This window comes from Myotis lucifugus, unplaced genomic scaffold (genome assembly GCF_000147115.1).
Source record: "Myotis lucifugus unplaced genomic scaffold, Myoluc2.0 scaffold_256, whole genome shotgun sequence".
Classification (NCBI taxonomy): Eukaryota; Metazoa; Chordata; class Mammalia; order Chiroptera; family Vespertilionidae; genus Myotis; species Myotis lucifugus.
Window position 1 is genome coordinate 861,798 of NW_005871304.1, and position 22,869 is coordinate 884,666.

General features: G+C 37.3%; 1 protein-coding gene across 1 annotated transcript in view; it reads right to left on the reverse strand.

Moving 5' to 3' along the window:
- ATXN2 (ataxin 2) overlaps nucleotides 1–22,869 on the reverse strand; it is a 61,552-nt gene that overhangs the window by 10,179 nt on the left and 28,504 nt on the right. The window contains 10 exon segments of the mRNA XM_023762677.1: nucleotides 465–518; nucleotides 4,570–4,702; nucleotides 5,035–5,219; nucleotides 10,021–10,081; nucleotides 10,419–10,634; nucleotides 12,832–13,146; nucleotides 18,670–18,740; nucleotides 19,233–19,340; nucleotides 19,733–19,930; nucleotides 22,562–22,744. Of these exon segments, the coding sequence (XP_023618445.1) occupies nucleotides 465–518; nucleotides 4,570–4,702; nucleotides 5,035–5,219; nucleotides 10,021–10,081; nucleotides 10,419–10,634; nucleotides 12,832–13,146; nucleotides 18,670–18,740; nucleotides 19,233–19,340; nucleotides 19,733–19,930; nucleotides 22,562–22,744 (1,524 nt within the window).

Sequence of the window (22,869 nt, forward strand, 5' to 3'; positions counted from 1 at the left end):
TCATGCAAAGATTAAAAAGACAGAAATGTTTCCCCCTAGTTTTTCGATCCTATTCAATTCAAAATCCTTGTAAGAATAAGTTTCTTACCAGAATATTAGAAAAACTAACGTTTTAAAGTTGTGGTTGTTCTTGTTATTAATACTAAGTTTGTGGCTTGGTTAAAAAAAAAGTGATTCAGGAAAAGTTTTTCACACAAGGAAAATATTAGGCATTTCCAAAACAGTCACATGTTTGCTTGGTATGCAAAAATTAATTTCTGAAACAACTGAATTTTTTAACCCAGCTTTCTTGAGCTGGGTTGTATTTCTTTTTTAAAACTCTGAATTATTTACAGGTACACATATCTTTAATAATTTTGTCTGGCACAAGGAAAATATTGTTCAACAAGTCTACTCCCTTAACGTGTATTCTTTAAAAAGTGTTTTACTGTTTAATTAAAATTAGTATAAAAAACCCAACTCACTGGCAAAGTAGAAAGAAGGGCTTGTCTCCTTGTTGTATGGTAATTTGGGACATGCTGAATTTGGGAAATAGAAAGGTAAATTAGGCTTTTGAGGTCTACATTTTCCTAATTTTCTGGAAAGGTTGACATATTTAGTAATTTCTTATTTTATTCATGCATAATTCATTCTTATTTTACAAGAGATGGCAAGCACTTTAAACATTGCTACAAAATTAAATAAGAGAAGGCTGAACAAAAAGACACTTTTCTTCTGTACTGGGATGTCAAATTCTGCAGGCTGACTTGCTTAAATAAAAGGAATAATATTATTATCTAATAAACAGACCAACATGGCATTCCACTGAATAACCTTGATATCAAAAATGTACCAAAATAAAAATTACACAAGTTTAATTCAAAAGATAAACAATTCTGTAAGTCATTATTAACAGAAGTAAGATGTTTTTAGGCATCTGAAACTGGATCCAAATTTTAGAAACATAATAGTAATATTAAACATGAGTATATCATTTCTTATTACAATGACTACATAAAGGTGTGTGTGCGTGTGTGTGTTTAAGTACGGCTGAAAGGATATGCACCAAAATGTTAACAGGTGTTGTCAGGTGGAGGGACAATAGATGCATTTTAAATCTTTTTGCCTACTATATTTTCCAATATATCTGCATTAAATTACCAAAAACAAACCAAAAAAGGATTCTGGATCTAACTCTTCCTGTAGAGAAAGTCTCAGAACTATTTCTGAAAGGTAAATAAAACAATGCCATAAAACAAAGGAGATGAATTAGAAAACTAGATGTTAAGGAAACAAAAAGTAACTTCTTAGGAGGGAGGGGGCAGAGGCAAGGATAAAAGTTAGTTTAAGATCAAAGAGATGAAGTTTGTGATCAGAGTCCTTTTTAAGATAGCTACAAAGAGAACAAGGTCAACAATTACTTAGAATATATACATATACATATACATATATCCTAATAATTAACTATTCAGTAATTTGTTAGCATATTTATATTAAATATACCAAAAATTTAAAAACAATAATCAGTCTCTCATTCTATTCTCTAAGCCTTTGCCTATGACCAATTAATGAATGATCAAAAGGTGACATAATTGTCACTAACATCTGGGTACATATTCTTTTGTTTACATAAAAACTTTTAAAAATCTAGGTAGGATGTCGCTTAAAAACAAACTTAATACATACTCAAAATATTTGGTTCCTTTGGGAATACAATATATAAATATTATACTCGAAGGATATGAGTACACAATTATATTTCTATGTAAGAGTTTTGTCTTAGTTTAAAATAACACTTAAATTTGTCTGTATTTGGCATAATTAGGATTTAGAATATCTAAATGACTGAAGAATTAATAATAAACTTGTTTTAGCAGATTAAAATTATGGTTTATGACAGCAAAGAACAAAATAATTCCCTAGTGTTCTTTTTTAAGGTATGAAGTATCTAAGAAAACCTCAATTAACCAGTAACAATCATACCAAGTTCACAGCCTTCCCCCTAGCCAGCCCTCATCAACAGACATCAATGTAATACAACCTGGGTAAAATGCAGGAGAGCAGTTCAGATCTGGTTGAGCAACTTTCTCCTGGCACTAAAGAACTGGCTCTGATGACTAGTACATTAAGTCTAGTGATTTGTTTTGTTTGCAATACTTCCTATTTACCCAAACTTGAATGGACTTCAGGGTCCAAGGTCAAGTGCTTTTCAAATGAAAATGTTCTGGGGAAGCATAAAAACCACTAGTGCCTCAAATAACAGTATTTATTGTACAGGCTGTTTTAAACCAATGAAGTTGTTTCAAACCAATGAATATCCATCCAAAAGTCAAAGCCAGATGTTGGCATTGAGGAGAAAGATCCTGCACAACATCACAGTATTGCTACAAAGTCTCAAAATCATGGGTGCACAAATAGCTATTACCTAAAAGCAATGGAAATTTTAGCTCAAAAGTTTTAGATCTTATTCCAAGAGGAGGATGCAAGAAAATGGAAGGAAAGAAATGTTTTTTCCACTTGTTAAATCCTAATGTATTCAGCAGAAACATAAAATAATCATAACAAACTTTTCACCTATGCCTTTAACAAAGTGGAGAAGAGTTGAAATATATACAAATTGCATAAAAGCCAGTGTAGGAATCAATGGGGCCTTTCCATACATACTTAGTCCTGGTTAAGACAACTGAAGACAAGCCAATGACAGGAGATCATAACCAAAATCATAAGTGAAATCAGCCTGTCAGTTTATTTCTCAATTAAATTATGGGTGGGCTTCTTGAAGGAAATGTAGCAATTACATCGCTTTTACTTAAAGCTCTAAATGATAATGTAGAAAAGTAAAATCGACTTCTCATTGGTAACAACAGTGCCTTTAACCATGTGGAGTCTGAACTGTGCGACAGGAGCCCCTCCAGGACAGAGGCACGGTGCTGAGTTCCGGGTGACAAGAAGGATGCCTATTAACCTCTAAATGTTATAAACTGTTACCTAAAGTTAGAAACATGAAAATCTTTACATTCCTAGTCATTCAAAGAGTTGAAAGAGGTTTAAAAAATGAAATGTCCATGTAGTTACATGTAATTGTAATTTCATTCTCAGTGGAATTCTTTTCAATTGTATGCAGAAACTTACATCTCTCTCCTCACACTCCAAAAAACGGAAATGCCAAAACCTCAGAAAAGTGCAAAAAACAAAACCTACTTCTTAATAAGGCTGGTACTTAAGATGCATTTTAAAAACATAAATATAGGAACACCCATTAATTTTATATTACACAAGATATAAGTGGAGCCCTAGCCAGTTTGGCTCAGTGGCTAGAGCGTCAGCCTGCGGACTCAAGGGTCCCAGGTTCGATTCCAGTCAAGGGCATGTATCTTGATTGCGGGCACTCCCCAGTGGGGAGTGTGCAGGAGGCAGCTGATCGATGTTTCTCTCTCATCGATGTTCTTAGCTCTCTATCCCTCTCCCTTCCTCTCTGTAAAAATCAATAAAATATATTAAAAAAAAAAAGATATAAGTGGAAATCTGTTTTAAATCTCAACACTGAAAACCGTATTATTTTAGAACTTTAGATAGCTGCTAAATTAACCTGTACAAAGTTCTCTGGCAATAAAACTAAGACAGTAATTTTTGCTTATTATTAATTATTCTTATATATATTTAATTTTTATAGAATATTTTCATTTTACCATTTTTTAAATTGATTACACTTGAAGTGTAAATGTCTAAAGCAGACCTAATACTATACAATTTCGACCACTTAAAATACAGCATGATGCAGAAACACAATCCTATATAATAAAAGACTAATATGCAAATCGACCAAACGGCCAAAGGACTGGTCGCTATGACATGCACTGACCACCAAGGGGCAGACACTCAATACAGGAGCTGTCCCCTGGTGGTCAGTGCACTCCCCCAGGGGAAGTGCCACTCAGCCAGAAGCTGGGTTCACGGCTGGTGAGCACAGCGGCGGTGGCAGGAGCCTATCCTGCCTCCGTGACAGCGCTAAGGATGTCCGACTGTTGCTCCCCATGGGGAGTGGGCCTGAGCCATCAGTCAGACATCCCCCAAGGGCTCCCGGACTGCGAGAGGGCACAGGTCAGGTGGGGCTGAGGGACCCCCCCCCCACCAGTACACAAATTTTGTGTACCGGGCCTCTAGTAGCGTTATAACAAAAAGCAATAGAAATATGTAAAGCCAGTGACCCCCAAGGAAGAGGTGAAGTGCTGGCCACGGCTTCCACTTTGGTAGAACTTCCTCGCATGCCTTGCGCAGGGCACATCAAATGATAATACTGATGAGGAAGAGAAGAAAGATACCTCTCTCCACAAAAGATGCTTCTGTTACACACATCATTACATTTAGTTAAAGGAGAGACATTTAAACAGAGGAATTTCAGGAACAGAAGTAGAAACAATTGGCCAAGGCTTAAAGCTGGTAAGAGATAAAAATGGGTCCATCTTTTCTTTAGATTCTTTACCCTCAATGTCATTAAAAGGCCAAGTTATTCTTAAACAGAGTAACTTTTCAAAGCTTTAAAACACATTAAGAATAGTCACACATTGAAAAAGACAAAGTGCTTCCTACCATACATCGCATGTGTCTGCTCGTGAGCCCCGTACTGAGCAGCTGAGGAAGACACGAGGCCCGGCTGGGCATGGGCCGCTGGGGCCATCATCCTGGCACTGCCCTGTATTACAGGACTGTAGACATGAGGATGCTGCGTTCAAAGACAAAATAAAGAGCACACATTCAAATACCAAACAGACTCGCTCAAGCAGATTTTAGTTACATGTCTTAACCCCACGGTGTCCAGGTTTCTGAAAACAACTCTGAAAAATCTAAAACTTTTCTTGGCTATTTCTTTTGAAATATTTAAAATGACCAACCACCTTCTAATATACATTAAAAAGCACCCCCATCCTTAACTATCAACCACAGCATAACAAAAAGCATCAGATATAAAGGGAAACCCAAACCCCTCTACCATATTAAAAGTTGAAATTAGAAGTTATTTAAATGAACAAAAATTATGAGTCCCATCAGCCTTACCTGAGACTGATAATGGGGCACGTGCTGAACAAGAGGCTGATTTGGAAACTGCTGAGGACTATAGGCAACGTATTGTGTGGAATAAGCTGGTGGGGTGGCCACAATTGGTGGGCCTGCCGCTGAGGCGGGATGCATCATGGTGCTCTGATGATGCTGGTCTTGCCGTTGCTGGGGCATGTTTGGTACTGCAGAAGATACCAGTGTAAGAAAACAGCATCGCGTGGCACAAACACATGCACATGGTCCACAAGGCTCTGCAGGAACGACCATCCGGCTTGCCTCTCCAATGCCGGTTGTATCACCCCACACCCACGAAAGCTACTCTGGGTTGTCTGGCCATCATACGTGCTATTCCTCAACCTCAAACACCAACCCCCCAATTCCCAGCTTTGGTCATTTTGACTCGTCTTTCAGGTGTCAGCTTGAAAGCAACTTCCTGAGAGAGACCTTCTATGATGAGTCTCCAAACTTGATCACACTATGAAGTGTTTCCTTCATACTACTTCTCAAATAACCCGTTTTATAACATCAAATTATGCCACTTGCTAGAGAAGGGCAATGGATTTATTCAAAGAAAAACAGGCATACACCAAAAAACCAAAATACACCCAACACTAATCTTAACTCCATCTTTCTTCATTTCCCACCACTGAATTCTCCCACAATTTCCTAATCTTTCCCAAACACAGAATCACACACTATCTTGTAGCAAGTTTCCAAATAATAGCTCTTTTTAAAAATTAATTTATGTCTTTTATTATTCCACACAGATATCTGCCTATGGCCCTTCAGTTAAGAATTCTGCTCAAGCTCTAACCGGTTTGGCTCAGTGGATAGAGCGTCAGCCTGCGGACTCAAGGGTCCCAGGTTTGATTCTGGTCAAGGGCATGTACCTTGGTTGCGGGCACATCCCCAGTAGGGAGTGTGCAGGAGGCAGCTGATCGATGTTTCTCATCGATGTTTCTAACTCTCTATCCCTCTCCCTTCCTCTCTGTAAAAAAATCAATGAAATATATTTTTAAAAAAGAATTCTGCTCAAATGCCATTTTCTCTATAATGTCCTTCCCAGCGCCCGCTAAAGGAATCAGCTGCAAGCTCTGTACCTCTCCCTCTCGTTCACTGCAGCACTGACTGTTTTCTGTGATGGGTTTATGCTATGATGTTAAACAAGCCATTCGAGGGAAGGAATCATGAACCACTGCTTACAATAGGTATGAGGTACAAAAAGTATAACTTAGTATGTTCATAAAGTCATCAGAACTATTAATGTAAGTAGCTGCTAGTTTAGAGATAAAATTTGGTTTTTATTTTAAATATTTGAATTTTTTTTGCTAAAAATATGATTGTTGCTGAAATTTAGGAGAACCAGTTATATACATTTTATCTACTTAGAAAAGCAAACTTGAAAACCAATACAGTAATATTTTTCTGAATTTAATTCTCAGATTTCCCATATCAAAAAAGCATCTTTCTAAAAAAAATCCTCACCAGGATATGTTTAGTGATTTGAGAGAGAGAGAGAGAGAGAGAGAGAGTGTGTAAGGGAGAAACATCAACAGGCTGCCTCCTGTGTTTGCCCCAATCAGAGACTGAACCCACAACCTAGGTACGTGCCCTGACTGGGAATCAAACCCACAACCTTTTGGTGTATTGGACGACATTCCAACCAACTGAGCCACCCACCAGTGCTCAAAAAAGCATCTTTTAGAATAGAAAAGCCACCCAAAAATCGAGTATCATTTTTATCAAGTGAAAGTTTGTCTAATTAAGCTTACTTATCACTATTACTTTTGATACATATTATGACCCTCATATTTTAAAACAAATTTAAAAAGCTAGTCAAGTTTACCATCCTTTTTAAAATTAAAAATTAAACATTCAGACATCTTGTCTGAAGCTTCCCAAGACACTGAGAGGCAGAACCACCTGGCTATGCCACTCCTAAATTACTGACCCTCAGAAACTGTATGAAATAATATGTTTGTTGTTTTAGACAGCTAAGCTTTGCAGTAATTTGTTGAAAGGTAGATAATGGAGTTATTATTTTTACCAGTTTTTGGTGTAAGAGAATAAGATGCAAGCAGAGAGTAAAAACCTTGCAAAGTTAACTTGAATTAGATATATCAATATGGGTTTCTGAATTTTTTAAAAGAAAAAAAAAGTGGTAGTCCCCAGGTCTGTCCACTGAAAAGGCTCAGAAGCAATAATTCAATAGCAATAAGCATATCCAATGACCAGAAAATGGTTTCTACATACTATTTCCCAGCAAAATGAATCAGGGTTCCTTGGAGGAATACTGATTTGGGTTTAAGATTTGAAGATTAACCTCAGATACTTTATTTGTAAAGAAGATAAGCACTATTTGTAAAGAAGATGAGCACTTGCCCTAACCGGTTTGGCTCAGTGGATAGAGCAGGGGTGGGCAAACTTTTTGACTCGAGGGCCACAATGGGTTCTTAAACTGGACCGGAGGGCCGGAACAAAAGCATGGATGGAGTGTTTGTGTGAACTAATATAAATTCAAAGTAAACATCATTACATAAAAGGGTACGGTCTTTTTTTTTTTTTTTTTTAGTTTTATTCATTTCAAACGGGCCGGATCCGGCCCGCGGACCGTAGTTTGCCCAAGGCTGGGATAGAGTGTCGGCCTGTGGACTGAAAGGTCCCAAGTTCAATTCTGGTCAAGGGCATGTACCTTGGTTGCGAGCACATACCCAGTGGGGGGGTGTGCAGGAGGCAGCTGATCAATGTTTCTCTCTCACTGATGTTTCTGACTCTATCTCTCTCCCTTCCTCTCTGTAAAAAATCAATAAAATATATTTTTAAAAAAAAAGAAGAAGAAGAAGATGAGCACTAGCCCTAGCTGGTTTGGCTCAGTGGATAGAGCATTGGCCTGCGGACTGAAGGGTCCTGGGTTCAATTCCGGTCAGGGGCACATGCCTGGGCTGCTGGCTTGATCCCCCGTGGGGGTGTGCAGGAGACAGCTGATCAATGAGTCTCTCTCATCATTGATGTTTCTATGTCCCTCTCCCTTTCTCTGAAATTAAAAATATATATATTTTAAAAAAAGAAAAAGAAAAAGATGAGCACTAAAAGGACCTGGGAGCCAATGTGAAGGGATTGCCATTTGTCAAAGGACAACCAATGGGAGCAGTAAGAAGGATAATCAACTGACTCAAACACAATGAATACACAAAAGTATATGAAAACCTATGCAGCATTCATAATTTTTCAAAAATAAGAATAAAACAGGGTTGGGGGATGAGAGCTCCATCCATCCTTAAGCAAACAAACCAACCCACCCCAAAAACATTTTCACTGGACACTATTGAAAGTAACAAGGGCACCAACTCACCACTGAAAACTGGCACTTAGGCCCATTTTCAGCACTTAATTGTAAGCATTTACCCTAACTTTTCTGTACAAACTCTTCAGGATAATCAAATAGCCTTTGTTGAAAAGAAGAGTCCCTCACAAAATGATTCTAGCTAATAAATGGAGAAGAAATGTAAGAATACACCATTTTCAAACTCCTAATTATAGTGGTTTTCAGAGTATAGCAGTCCCAGATCAGCAGCCTCACCTGAAAAATGGTTTTATAAATTGCACGAGAAATGCAAATTCTCAGGCTATGCCCCAAACAGACTAAACTGGAAACTCTGGGGAAAGGGCCAAGTAATTTGTGTTTTAAACTAATACTCCAGTGATTCTGATGCACAAGAAAATTTGAGATCCACACCCCTAATTTTTAAAAAATGATGTTAAGCGCTGCACTGCAGTGCTGGGCTTCCACTCCAATAATCCTTTATGTTTTAACATAAAAACATTCCCATTTCATTGCTTTAAGTAATCATTAAAATAGCAACACCAGGTGGCAATATATGAACATCTTACAATTAACCTCATTCAAAATGGCACTAAAAAACACTTTTCTTCCCTAAAATTTTCAGGCCCTCAGCATAAGTTTAATCCTATAACTAGGTAAAACTTCAATAGGATCCAGTGTTTTGAAGCAAAGATAAAGGTTATCATATGTGTAAAAACAAACAAAAACCATTAAAAGTTTAAATTATCAGCATCCACAAAAGTACAATTACTTCAAATACTGAGGAAAGCTTATTAATGTAAGACATGAAATTTTTATGTCATGAGAGTTAAAACATGGTGGGAGAAGGCATTGAGATATGTTTCTTTTATACAAATCACTAAATTTTCTATTGTTTCTCAGTAAAATTATAGCTATTAATTATCCTCAATTACCTCCTCAAAAAAGGAGGCCCTCCAGGCATTTTTCAGCGTTAATAGATAAATGTTTTCTTCTATGAAGGCTGTTTAATCACACAAGCATATAATACTAGATTATATAACATTTTAAATTTCATATTGAATTTATTGGGGTGACATTGGCTAATAAAATTATATAGATTTGGGGGGTACAGTTCTATAACACATCATCTGCATATTGTATTGTGTGTTCACCACCCCAAGTCAAGTCTCCATCCATCTCCATTTATCCCCCCTTTACCCTCTTCTACCTCCACCCACCATCCCCTTTGCCTCTGTCTATGAAGCAAAACACTCATTTTAAAAATGAGGAAACACCCTTCTAGTGGGATTTTGATGGTTTCTAAAATGAGCTGCCCAGTGCTTTAAAAGAAATTCTGGATTCTGGGGGGAAATTATATGTTAGTATAAAATAAAAATGTCAGGAACCTTGGTAAATTAATTTAGCAAACACTCTTTTTAAATTTAACATTGAAAACTGCACAAGTCAGTTATTTTTTTTGAAGAACCTGAATAATCACAACTGATAAATATTTCTCCTCCCATTTTGTTAGTAAATAACGCATCTGAATACCTTATGCAATGCTGATCATCAAAAGTCAAAGCTGAACCACAAGTATTTCTTCATTATAAACTGAGTTACTTAATACATGCATCATGCAGACTACAAGCAAACACAGGCAGGATTATTCTCACCTTTACCTGCTCTATATGTCTTGGCTTGATTGACTGGCATGGGCGTCATAGGTATAGGATATAAAGGCTGAGGGATTAAAAAAAAGGAAAATTAGGCTCTCAAGATAATAACACATTTTACCATTCTCTCAACTGTATATTGCTAGAGAGCTAGGTCTGAGGTTTCCTAATTCTGAGTCATTAAAAAAAAAAATTACACCCACAAACCCCAAACTACAGTAAATCTAAATCATCTTCCTCACCAGGAACATTCTCAGACTTAGCTCCTCACACTAACAACACACGACACCACTGCGCGTCTCCCCTTTTCAAATACTTCTGTTATGCCACCGCTGCTTCACGTCACCAGCTGTCAACTACAAATAACCAAGGAGAGTAAGTGAACATCAAGTTCTATGACTTACTTGCACGCCTGGGCTCACTGGGACTGGATACATCATATTTGGTGCAAAACAAACAGGCTGAGTATAAACTGGAGTTGGCTGCTGATGACCCACCATGGACGGGCTAGGTTGTGCTTGAGGACGAGGCGAAGTTGGGGTGGTAGAAGGCTTTGGCTGCAAAAAAACAAAAATCGACTCTCTTAAGATGAAAAGCTCATTATTATTGCAACCCGAAGACTGATTTTCTCCATCTTTCTAAGTTTTACTCATTTTTAATTAGTCCCTTTTAACGAAAAAACTTATAGAAAATAAACTTCACACACTTCAAATAAAAGAAAAATACCTTGATAAGTTAAAGTAAAACTTCACCAATTATTCAATAATACTATTAAAAAACAGTGGCAGTGACTTTTAAAAGAAACTGAAGTTTTACAACATTTAAAAAATAAATCTATTTTCTTATAAAGTCAGCAGAATGATCACAACGGTGTAGCTAGCCAACCATCTTCAAATTCTGAGTCAAAAAGCCCAGACAGTGTCTAACTAATGACAAAACAAGGATCTTTTTCCTCTGGCTCAAACATATACATAATGACCATAAGAAAAGGGAACATAAACCAAAGTTGTTTTAGCATACTGTAACTGAACTTAGATGGCAGGTATGAAAAAATAAATATTACTAATAAGAAAAAATTTATTTTTTTAAGGGATAAATGACTTCAAAGAGGAAATAAATTTACCTGATGTTGATTTCCTCACTTGCCTAAACCAGAACAAATATGTAAATGCCAGTGAAATCTGCATGGAACTTGTGTCTCCAGTGAAATCTGCATGGAACTTGTGTCTCTAAAGTCTCTTATACCTGACAGTTTTTTAAAAATTGCTAAACACATATTACATTTAAACAATTCTCACTAGAAGATCATCAATCCACTTCATTAAAACACACATACACACACACAATGCCTGGCCAGCATGTCTCAGTGGTTGAGTGTGGACCTCTGAACCAGGAGGTCGATTCCCGGTCAAGGCACAGGCCTGGGTTGCAGACTCAACCCCCAGTGTGGGGCATGCAGGAGGCAGCCAATCAATGATTCTCTCTCATCTTTCCTGTTTCTCTCTCTCTCTTCCTCTGAAATAAGGCTGTGGGTACAGTTCCTGGTCAGGGCACATACCTAGGTTTGATCCCCAGCTGGGATGTGTACAGGAGGCAACCAATTGATGTTTCTCACATTGATGTTTCTGTCTCTCTCTCTCTAAAAATCAGTAGAAACATATCCTCTGGTGAGGGTTAAAATAAAATTAAAATATTAAAAAATGAAACACACACACATTTACCACTCCTTAATCTGGTAGAGACTGCCCAAAAAAGGACAAGTTTTTAAAAAAGTATAATAGCCCTGGCCGGTTTGGCTCACTGGATAGAGCGTCGGCCTGGGGACTGAAGAGTCCCGGGTTCGATTCCGGTCAAGGGCATGTACCTTGGTTGCAGGCACATCCCCAGTAGGGGGTGTGCAAGAGGCAGCTGGTCGATGTTTCTCTCTCATCGATGTTTCTAACTCTCTATCCCTCTCCCTTCCTCTCTGTAAAAAAATCAATAAGATATATTTTAAAAAAAAAAGTATAATATATAATGTCTCTCTCAAAAGCAATCAATAAATACTTTAACTGAAGACAGCAGTAGCCCTTATAAAATATCCTGAAATTCAATCCTTAACATATCAATTCCCTAGCATGCACTATTTTTTTATGTGACAAAGTGTTTCCCACATGACAAACCTTGAGGAAAAGTATAAAAAATTTTCTGCCTCAAATCAAGAATAAGCACTCTCCAATTTATCAACAAGCTGCATTCCAAAAGTTCAGCTGTAACTGGGTTATATGGAGCCCAGAACAAATAAATCAATGGTGCTTAAGTTAGGTTCTGAGGCTAGCCTATAGAAGTCCATTTAATTGATAGTACAAATATTAGATGTGCAAAATTAAGTCAACCTTAACAAATCTAACCATTAACTAAAACACTGTTTCTGATGGACAATGTGAACTGAGTAGGGGCACCAGACACTTCTCTCTCCCGCAGGCAAAGGCAGTTCTTACTCCTGGCAACACAACCAGGAGGTGGCTATGAACTAGCATCAAGGGGATAAAGGTCCAAAAGCCAGGAGTTTTCAACTCCCTGTACATTTACAGAAAAGGCGTTCTTAATTTATGCCTAGCGTTTTTTGTTTTGTTTTGCCAAGAGATGCAAAAATGGGGAAGAAGAGTCCAGGATACAATGACCTAATTTACTTACGTAAGATGTCATTTGCTTGGACAAGTTGTTTGTAATCTGAGAGCTACGTATAAAACAGTCTAAAAGTCCAGATAAATTCTTGAGTTGGAAAGCTCTGAACACCTTAAGAAAAAGTTAAGTAACAGGACATGCTAATGCCACGTTTACTTACTCAGCTGCGTCTTTTTTCTCCTCTTTATCATCTTTCTCTTGTTTACATCCTGGGCTGGACGTCTGGACTCCTTGGGAGGTGACCTCGGGACCCCTCCTGTGCTCCGTGTGACTGAGGACCGAGGGGGAAATGCTGGGGCTGCTCGGCTTGCTGCTGCCACTGGTGCAGTTGCTGCTGTTATTTTCAATGAAAGAATCCTTAGCATTTGGTTCAATTTTGTCTTTGATCAAATCTCTTGATTTTTCTCCCTCTCTATTTTTGTTTAGCAGTTGATCCACAGATTCAGAAGTAGAACTTGGCTGTAACTAAATAAAGGAAATAATTATACTTAAATATTTTAAGTAACTCTAGTAATCAATTTTCTCCATAACACAAATACACTAACATCATTTGTAAGCATGAAATAAATTGAATAAGGCTTTTTCATACTTTAAGAGTAATGTCTTTATTATAAGACAGTAACAAAATATCTATACACCACAACCACAGTCATCTACGCACTCAAATGTCCTAACCTCAAAAGTTAAATATTTACTGATTGCCTACCGTGTGTCAGAAATTGTGCCTGGTGGGTATAGAAAATATTAAATAGGTTTTCTTATCTGGGTGAGATCAGACACTCACAAAATGTGGTAAATTCTATTGGATCCCACAGGTAAAAGCAACTTATGGAAAGAGGAGGCTTCTCAATAGAAGTGTCATCTAGTCCAGAGTGTGAAAAATGTTTGGGGAAGGAGGGAAGTTTACCGAAGGGAATGGTCTATGCAAAAGAAACAACATGCTTGAAAATTCAGGGCCTGGGAGAAGACGGCCCACTGTGAAACTGAGAGCCCTGTGGCTGGAGCAAGAGTGGGTGCCTTTGCATGAGTGAGTCAAGAAACAACAATTTCACTCAAGAGGAAATGGAAGATAAAGGCACTTGAGAGCTATGTTAAGGACTCTAGCTTTTAATTTTTAGGGCATTGAGAAGTCCCTAAATAATTTTTAGCAGGTTACAGTGTTGAACAGAATTTATGGTTCATAAAGATGAGCATAGCAGCTTTGTAGAAATGAACTGGAGGGAATAAGTGAGAATGGAGACCCCATTATGGAGGCTGCAATAAGATCAGGGCCTGGCCTTGGGAAGTGGTGGCTTGGAAAGTCAGAAATAGGTGGATTGAGGGAGACCTGACTAGACATGTTGCTTAATATACTTTATTATATCTTCTAACCCGTAAGTAAAGAAGGAAACCACAAAACTCAAGTACCAACCAACAAAAAGAACAGAAGTGAAAAAGACATTAGTGAAATAAGTGATGGAGTTTTTGTTTGCCCAACAGAAGAAATCAAGGCTACTCCTTCCTGAAGACGATTGAAGATGCCATACTCTACAGAAGAAAATGGACAGCTGAAGGAAATAACAAGGAAAGAGAAGGAAACTGCAGCAAATAGCAGTCAAGGTGGAAATGAGCACAAATACAGGCAGCAGCCCCAAGGCACCTGCACGGCAGAAGGACCGCAAGGATGGAGAGAGACAAACTATATCCTCAGCCCCAGGATGGGCAAACCAGTGTCAAAGCCTCACTCCTGAGGCCCTGGGTGTCTGGTAAACGGCATTACATATCTCAGGACATCTCGAGTTTCACTGCATCACCATTGGAGTGGAGGGAAAAAGTGATAGCACATTTATTTGGACTCAGTAATAACTTAAGTCAAAATATAAACATTTAAGTTTTAAGCCAGCATTTGTTCATAAAAGCCTTTAATAGTGGTGACACAGACCAACTGTGTACTAGAGAAGACTTCTCTAGTGTTTATTACAAAGGTCTTTGAGTAAGGCAAAAGTAAGACTTCTGTTGTTTGTATGAAGATAAACGTATCTGTAGTTCTCACTATGGGCTGGACACTGTTCTGAACTATCTACAAACTCATTCTGTAGTTACAACAGCCTTATTTGATATAGATACTATTATTGACATCTTACAAATGGGAAAACTAAGGCGCAATTCATGCTTTTGGGCATTCTGGCATATATCCTATCTACAGTATAATAAACCTAAGGGAAAACAGATTCTCCCCCCTCCAAAATAGAACCACTTTTTAAAAACAGATATAATTGACATGTAGCATTGCATTAGTTTTAGATGTACAACATAATGATCCAATGTATTATGAAATAATCACAGTATGTCTAGTTAATAGCTATCACCAGTTACCATTTTTTTCTTATGAAAACTTTTAAGGTCTTCTCTCCTAGCAATTTTCAAATATACAATACAACAGCACTGACTATGGTCACGATGCAGTACATTGCACCTCCATGATTTATTTATTTTATAACCAGAAGTTTGTACCTTTAGACCACTTTCACCAATTTGAAGGACCCCTGCCTTTGCAACCACCAATCCCTATCTATGAGTTTGGGCTTTGTTATTTTAAAAATTCCACACATAAGTAAGATCAGATGGTATTTGTCTCTGTCTTATTTCACTTGTCACAATGCCCTCAAGGTCCATCCATCCTATATAATAAAGCCTAATATGCTAAGTGTCCGGTCGTCTGTTCAACCAATCAAAGTGTAATATGCTAATGATATGCTAAGACAGCTCAACCACTCACAATGACGTGCACTGACCACCAGGGGGCAGACGCTGCTGGGGTCCAGCCGATTGGGACTTATTGTGGTTTTGATGGTGAGCACTTTTTCATGGATCTGTTAGCCATCTATCTGTATGTCTTCTTTGGAAAAATTTCTATTTTGGTCCTATGTCCATGTTTTAATTTTTAAAAAATTAATTTTTTCTTTGACTTGTGGGAGTACTTTATGTATTTTGGAAGTTAACTCCTTATCAGATTTACAAATATTTTCTCCATTCAGTAGGTTGCCTTTTCATTTTATTGATGGTTTCCTTTGCTATACAGAAAAGCTTTTTAGTTTAATGCAGTCCAACTTACTTATTTTTACTACAGGTGCCTTTGCTTTTGGCTTTCAAAGAAAAAAAAACCATCAATGAAAGACCAGATTTTTGTGAACCATCATAGTTCAAGGACACGTGCATGTCATGAGGGTGGGTCTGATGATTCATTCGCTGAACAACGCAGTACATTACTATGCATTAGCTACTGCCCAAAGCATTGATGGAATCTCAAACACACAGACAGCCAGGCCTATCTTTTACTAGCAATGAGAATCTGGGAAATTATTTAACTTGTCTTTGCCTCAGTTTCCTATGTATACATAGGGTAATAATAAGATGTATTTCAAAGGGATGATAGGACAATAAAAAGTTTATCATATAAACACTAGAGCAGTGTCTGATACATAAGAAATACTCAATAAAAAGGTAAAGCTAATAACATTTTATCTGAATAGAATTATTAATGAATTTGATTACTCAGGCCCCAAACAGTAATAGAACTAAAAATCCTAAAGAGATAGAGTTTTAATGCTATTATCTACCTGGAATTTAGGAGTCAAGTATTAAAAAAGATTTACAGAAAGTTGTGAATTGATAGCAAAATGTTTCCTATTAAATGAAGATATTACAGAGACAGTGTGGTACTGGCTTAAAAGATAGACATAGCTCTATGGTGGAGAACGGAGTCCAGTAACAAACCTTCATAATTGCAGTCAATAGATTTTCAACAGGGGTACAATTCAATGAAATGTCTTTTCAACAGATGGTGCTGGGACAAGTCATATCAACATGCAAAAGAATGAATTTGGAGTCCTACTTCACACAACATAAAAAAAATTACTCAAGCCCTGGCTGGTTTGGCTCAGTGGTTGTATCGTCGGCCTGCGGACTGAAGGGTCTTGGGTGTGACTTGTACCTTGGTTGTAGATCCCCGGTAGGGTGTGTGTGAGAGGCAACCAATTGGTGTGCCTCTCTCACATCAATGTTTCTCTCACTCTGTCTCTCCCCCTCCCTTCCACTCTCTCTGGAAATCAATGGAGAAAGTATCCTAGGGTGAGGATTAACAACAAGAAAATAACAAAAAAATAAAATATACTTTTAACAAAAGAATACCCCCCCCAAAAAAAATTTACTTAAAATAATCACAGCTCTTAAAAGTAATGAGAGCAGCCCTAGCCAGTTTGGTTCAGTGGACAGAGCCAATGCAGGAGGCAGCCGATCAATGATTCTCTCTTATCATTGATGTTTCTATCTTTCTCTCCTTCTCCATTCCTGTCTGAACTCAATAAAAATATATTTTAAAAAAATAAAAAGAGAGCAAATCTTTATGACTGTGACATATGCTGCTGGTGGAAATGTAAAATAGTACAGTTGCTTTGGCAAACAGCCTGAAGTTTTCCTCAAAAGGTTAAAAACAGAGTTACCGTATGACCCAGAAATTCCACTCCCAAGAGAAATAAAAATATATGTCCACCCTAAAACTGTACACTAATGTTCATAGCAGCATTACTCATAGTAAAAAAGTGGTAGCAACCCAAGGACACCTCAATTAATGAATGGATCAACAACATAGTCTATCCACTGTAATGGATAGACTGTAAAAAGGAATGAAGTATTGATAGATACTCCAACATAAATGAACCTTGAAAACATTATGCTAAATGAAATAAGGCAGTCACAAAAGGCCACATACTGTATGATTCCATTCATATAAAATGTCCAGAATAGGGGAATCTATAGAGACAAAAAACAGATTAGTAGTTGTTTAAGACTTGTGGGGACAGCGGTATTTGATAGCAAATGAGGAGTGACTGCTAAGAGGTATGAGGCTTCTTTTTGGGATGACGAAACTTCTAAAATTGAATGTTATGATGGTTGTACAACTCTGTGAATAAACTAAAAACCACTGAATTATACTCTTTAAAATGGCTAAACTGTATGTCAATTTTTACCTCAATAAAACTGTTACAAAAATATACCAACTTATATGCTTCAAAGCAAAAATATTTCTTTCCTTCAAAGCCTAATAAACTCAAAGCAGTGTACTCTAAGAAGGAACTGAATGACTGACTGTAAAAAATAATGTGGAGGAAACAAAAGCAAATAGGCAAGAATATCTATTGCTAACAAAATGAAGATTATGAAAAATAGTATCTGTTGCTTAGAGATCTATTCATATGCAGTGAAAAGAAGTGTATAGGAACCTAACCTAGAAATCCTGTTTGGAGAACTCATACATAATGCAAAAGAAATAAAAAGTTATGGCATTAAATAAATAAAAAAGAAGAGTCCAGGAAAAATACTCTTCCCTCTGACAGGAGAGTGCAGCTGAGGAATAGATCACAGGAGGACTTTAGCGAGGGAAAGGCTGATGATCAGATTTTTTTCCCACTGAGAAGCTAAGTTTCAGGGTGATTTCTTGAGTTGGTCTCAAAATATACCTTGATATGCACAGTGTATTAGTAAATATTGAGCAAAAGAATGAAACAGTTATCCGGGTGAGATTACAGTATGTTCAGCAAGTCCATCAACGATTGCTACCACAATGAATCTGTGCACAAAATGTAAATCTGCAACTACATCACCACCCCAGAGTGCAGGGTATCTGACATCACATCAGATAATGAACACCTTGGTCTTTCTCTGCTCTTCAGTGAATCAAGTAATCAAATGAACACCAAATAATAACTTATGGTAGCTTCGAATGTTACAAATTATATTCCCTTTCATCTTATATCTATATTGTTCTTATAAAATCTCATGATTTTAGCTACCCTAAAGCATAGGCAAAGACAACTTTAAGAATGTTTAGCTTTTTATGCACACAGTTCGATGTTTGTGGTTGTATATATAATCCATTTTTATAAACAGATAACATAAAAATTCTTAATGTTTAACATTTATTTTTTAAGATTCTAATGCAACACTTACCCTAAAATCATTCTTAAATTTCTTTAAGTCATCAATCTGTTTTCTATGCTCGGAAACAACTGGTGATATACCTGTAAAATTAGTAACGATTACTGATTTATTTCTAATCTTTAACTTAAATTCTTTTAGGATAGGATGTTAGAAATTAAAATAAATTTGCCCGGTTGGTGTGGCTTAATGGTTGAGCATGGACCTATGAACCAGGAGGTCACAGTTCGATTCCTGGTCAGGGCACATGCCTGGGTTGTGGGCTGGATCCCCAGCGGGGGTGTGCAGGAGGCAGCTGGTCAGTTAATTCTTCAATGCTATTTCTATCACTCTCTCCCTCTCCCTTCCTCTATGAAATCAATAAATATATTTTTTTAAATGAAAGTAAGTTATTATCAAAATAATAAAAATTTTAATACATTAATTATAGGCTTTAGCATTTGTCACATTATGCATTTAAATATGCACAATACTAAGAAAAAGTGTTGTACAAAAATACTCTATATTGGGCATGAGATTAGACATACTCCTTTCTATTTCTACAGTTTTCCCTAAAGACTTTTTAAAGCTCTCACCTTTATTTTCAACTTTTGAGAAGCTGGGTGATGTCTCATTGGGCTTCATGTTTTCCTTATTCCCTGCAGGAGAGTTCTGCCTCTGATCTTGAAGCCTGGAATCCTTAGCTAGAAAATAATTTTTAAAAAAATTCAAAGTTAGGTAAATGTTAGAAAAGTAAAATGGGAAAATATTCAAAAAATTTTGTCTCCTACTTTTTTGGAAAATAGTATTTCCATTTAAAGAGGCTTTTCTCCTTTGCAGACATATGAAACATCAATAATTTTGTTAATATTTACTACTCAAGAATGTTAACTCTCTTAACAAAAAACAGTCAACAAAAACATATAAAATTAGCAGTATTACTTAAACAGCTAACTTCATTTACATGAAACTTTAAATGTACACACAAATACCTATCCTTGAATAAAGCATACCATTTTTTGTATAATGTTCAACCTGTAACGCTGCACTCTGCAGACAACAGGACGGATTGGAAGTCCTGTCCTTTCTTACATACCCTCAATAGACGGGGTGACAGCTCTGTTAGATGCAGGACTGGCAGGCGTGGGAGATGCAGCTGGAACAGGCATAGCAACAGCTTCCGTGGGAATAATACCAGCTTGGGGAGAAGCAAGAACTGCTCCACTAGGAGTATTTCCAATACTGTTCTGTCTGGGAGACCTGGGTCTGTGAGTTTTGGGGGATAATCTTGGAACTAGAAGAAAAAGAAAACTTATCCATTACATTCTCAGCTCAAATGTCACCTCGTCAAAGAGCTTAAGATCTAGGTAAAAATAGTCCTATCTGACCCCCATTCCCAATTACCCTATCCCAGTGGTCGGCAAACTGCGGCTCGCGAGCCACATGCGGCCCTTTGGCCCCTTGAGTGTGGCCACGAAGTTTCAATCGCACTGTACGTGCGCGCCCGCACGTGGTATTTTGTGGAAGAGCCACACTCAAGGGGCCGCAGTTTGCCGACCACTGCCCTATCCCATCACTGTTTTTCTTTTCCAAAGTCTTAGTAAAAATGGTAATGATTGAGAATATACTAATAACTAAGTACAACTGTAGTTTTTTTCTTCTAACTAAATATATTAAGTCTAAAGGCAATATTTTTTTTTAAATGAAGTTAGAAACTGGATTTCTAAGGTAAGATAAATGTCACTTTAAAAAATAAAGATAGCAATATTCTCTACTAAAAAGTGAGACAGTTTCTTTTTTTTTAAAAAAAAAGTGTGTAGCCTGGCTGGTGTGGCTCAGTTGTGAGCATCGATCTATGAACCAGGAGGTTACAGTTCAATTCCCAGTCAGGGCACATGCCCTGGTTGCGGGCTCAGTCCCCATTATGGGGTGTGCAGGAGGCAGCCAATCGATGATTCTCTCTCACCCATGATGTTTTTCTCTCTCTCCCTTCCTCTCTGAAATCAATAGAAATTTTTTTTAAAGGTATGTGTGTGTGTGTGTGTGGATCCCTAAGAAGCAGGCTTATATATTTCTCCTTCCAATAACAAACTCAAACACCTTTTAGCAGCTTGCAACCAATCCTATATGTTCTCTCTTGCCACATCAAGATCCATTCTGCAGTAACTAAGGAAATCGGGGATTCAATTTAGCCAGGAGGGGAAGATAACCCAAGCAAGGGTTCATATGCACAGTCTCAAAATAAGTATCTAATTAGGTTTCATATTCTATTATAAACACATTTGTAGAGCTCAGATTCAAAGGTATAGAGAAAATGGTTCAATTTGCTTCACATTAGAGGTTCATTACTTTAAGTCACAAGGGTCATGGAGGGAAATTATTATTCAACATTTGCAATTTTTAAAATTATTATAAAGAACTTGTTATACTGTCCTATATGTATTTATAACAAATATGTTTTCACTCTTTCACTCCTGTAATCATGCTTTACTCTCAAAATTCATTTCCAGATCATCTGAATATGTCACATGATTAATGGTAGAAATGGAGAAATACAGATTTTTAGAAATTCTATTTTGTTAATTGAATTGTTATTTACTTATAATTGGAGACCAAAGAAAAAAATAGAAAGTGCAAAGGAATTTACAATATAATTACACATTCATGAAGCTGAGCAGTGTATATCAACTAAAGACATTTAACAGAGTTGGGTATATTTTTGTTTGTTAAGCTTAAAGGTATTTTTTCTTTTAAAGGTTCGATGCACTGATTAAAATAAGATTGTGACCAAAATACGCAATCACTGCATGCCCTCTCTATAGTTATCATGAAAGCAAAACATAAGTAGAAAAAGCAGTCTTAGTTTAATTATAAGATCGAGTCAAAGTGTGTGTACTTTTTTTTTTTTAAATATATGTTTTATTGATTTTTACAGAGAGGAAGGGAGAGGGATAGAGAGTTAGAAACATCGATGAGAGAGAAACATCGATCAGCTGCCTCCTGCACACACCCCACTGGGGATGTGCCTGCAACCAAGGTACATGTCCTTGACCGGAATCGAACCTGGGACCCTTGAGTCCGCAGGCCGACGCTCTATCTGCTGAGCCAAACCGGCTAGGGCAAAGTGTGTGTACTTTTTATACATAGCTGCTGTCAGCACATTCCTTAGGCTAGTCACAGATAAATCTTGGGCCTCTCCTGTGTTTGATATTTCGTGTAAGGGAAGTATAGTCAGTAGTTAGTGCCATATACAGATGCCATAGAAACACATAGCACTGTGAGCCCAAAATAAATGTATGTGGAATGAATCAAGCTACTAAGAGGATAGGAAATATGGTCCCTCCAAACGGCATTACATTCTGTACTTAACTTATATTTCAGTACTTTATATATAAAAAGTATATTCATACTTATAAGTAGCATATGAATCTCATCAAAAGTCCATAAATAGACTAGGCAAAAATTTTACTCACTGAGACACTGAAATTCAGAATGATCACAGATTTGCTCTAACATATGATGAGAGTAAGTTGTAGAGCCCAGAATATATACATTTTCCAATTCCTGGTTACTTCATTTTTTTTTTTAATATATTTTATTGATTTTTTACAGAGAGGAAGGGAGAGGGATAGAGAGTTAGAAACATCGATGAGAGAGAAACATCGATCAGCTGCCTCCTGCACACTCATAAATAGACTAGGCAAAAATTTTACTCACTGAGACACTGAAATTCAGAATGATCACAGATTTGCTCTAACATATGATGAGAGTACGCTCTATCCACTGAGCCAAACCGGTTAGGGCTGGTTACTTCATTTTTAATATATACACATATACTTCCTCAAACAGCTTGAGCTCAGCCCTTTTTACATTTAGAATTACAAAATGAACACTGTCATCATGCTCTAATCCACGTGTTACCTACCCCCGCTGACCACAGATGACCACGTGCCCCCCGCTGGACTGGTCCTTGCTGTGGGAGGAGCCACTGCTTCACTCGGTGGAGTATGGGATACAAATTCTAGTCCACTGGAAATGGAACCCCTTCCAGCAGAAACTCTGTGATTTCGAGGGTGTCGCTGGGCCTTTGGGGACATCCTTGGAGGCCCTAAGAAAGAAGAGCGAACATACATAAATGCCACAATGTCCATCAGTACAACTTTTCTGCTAAATACATACAACACCCCATTCACACACATCTGATTCTTTCTCTCTTTTCCTTGGTTTGGGGGG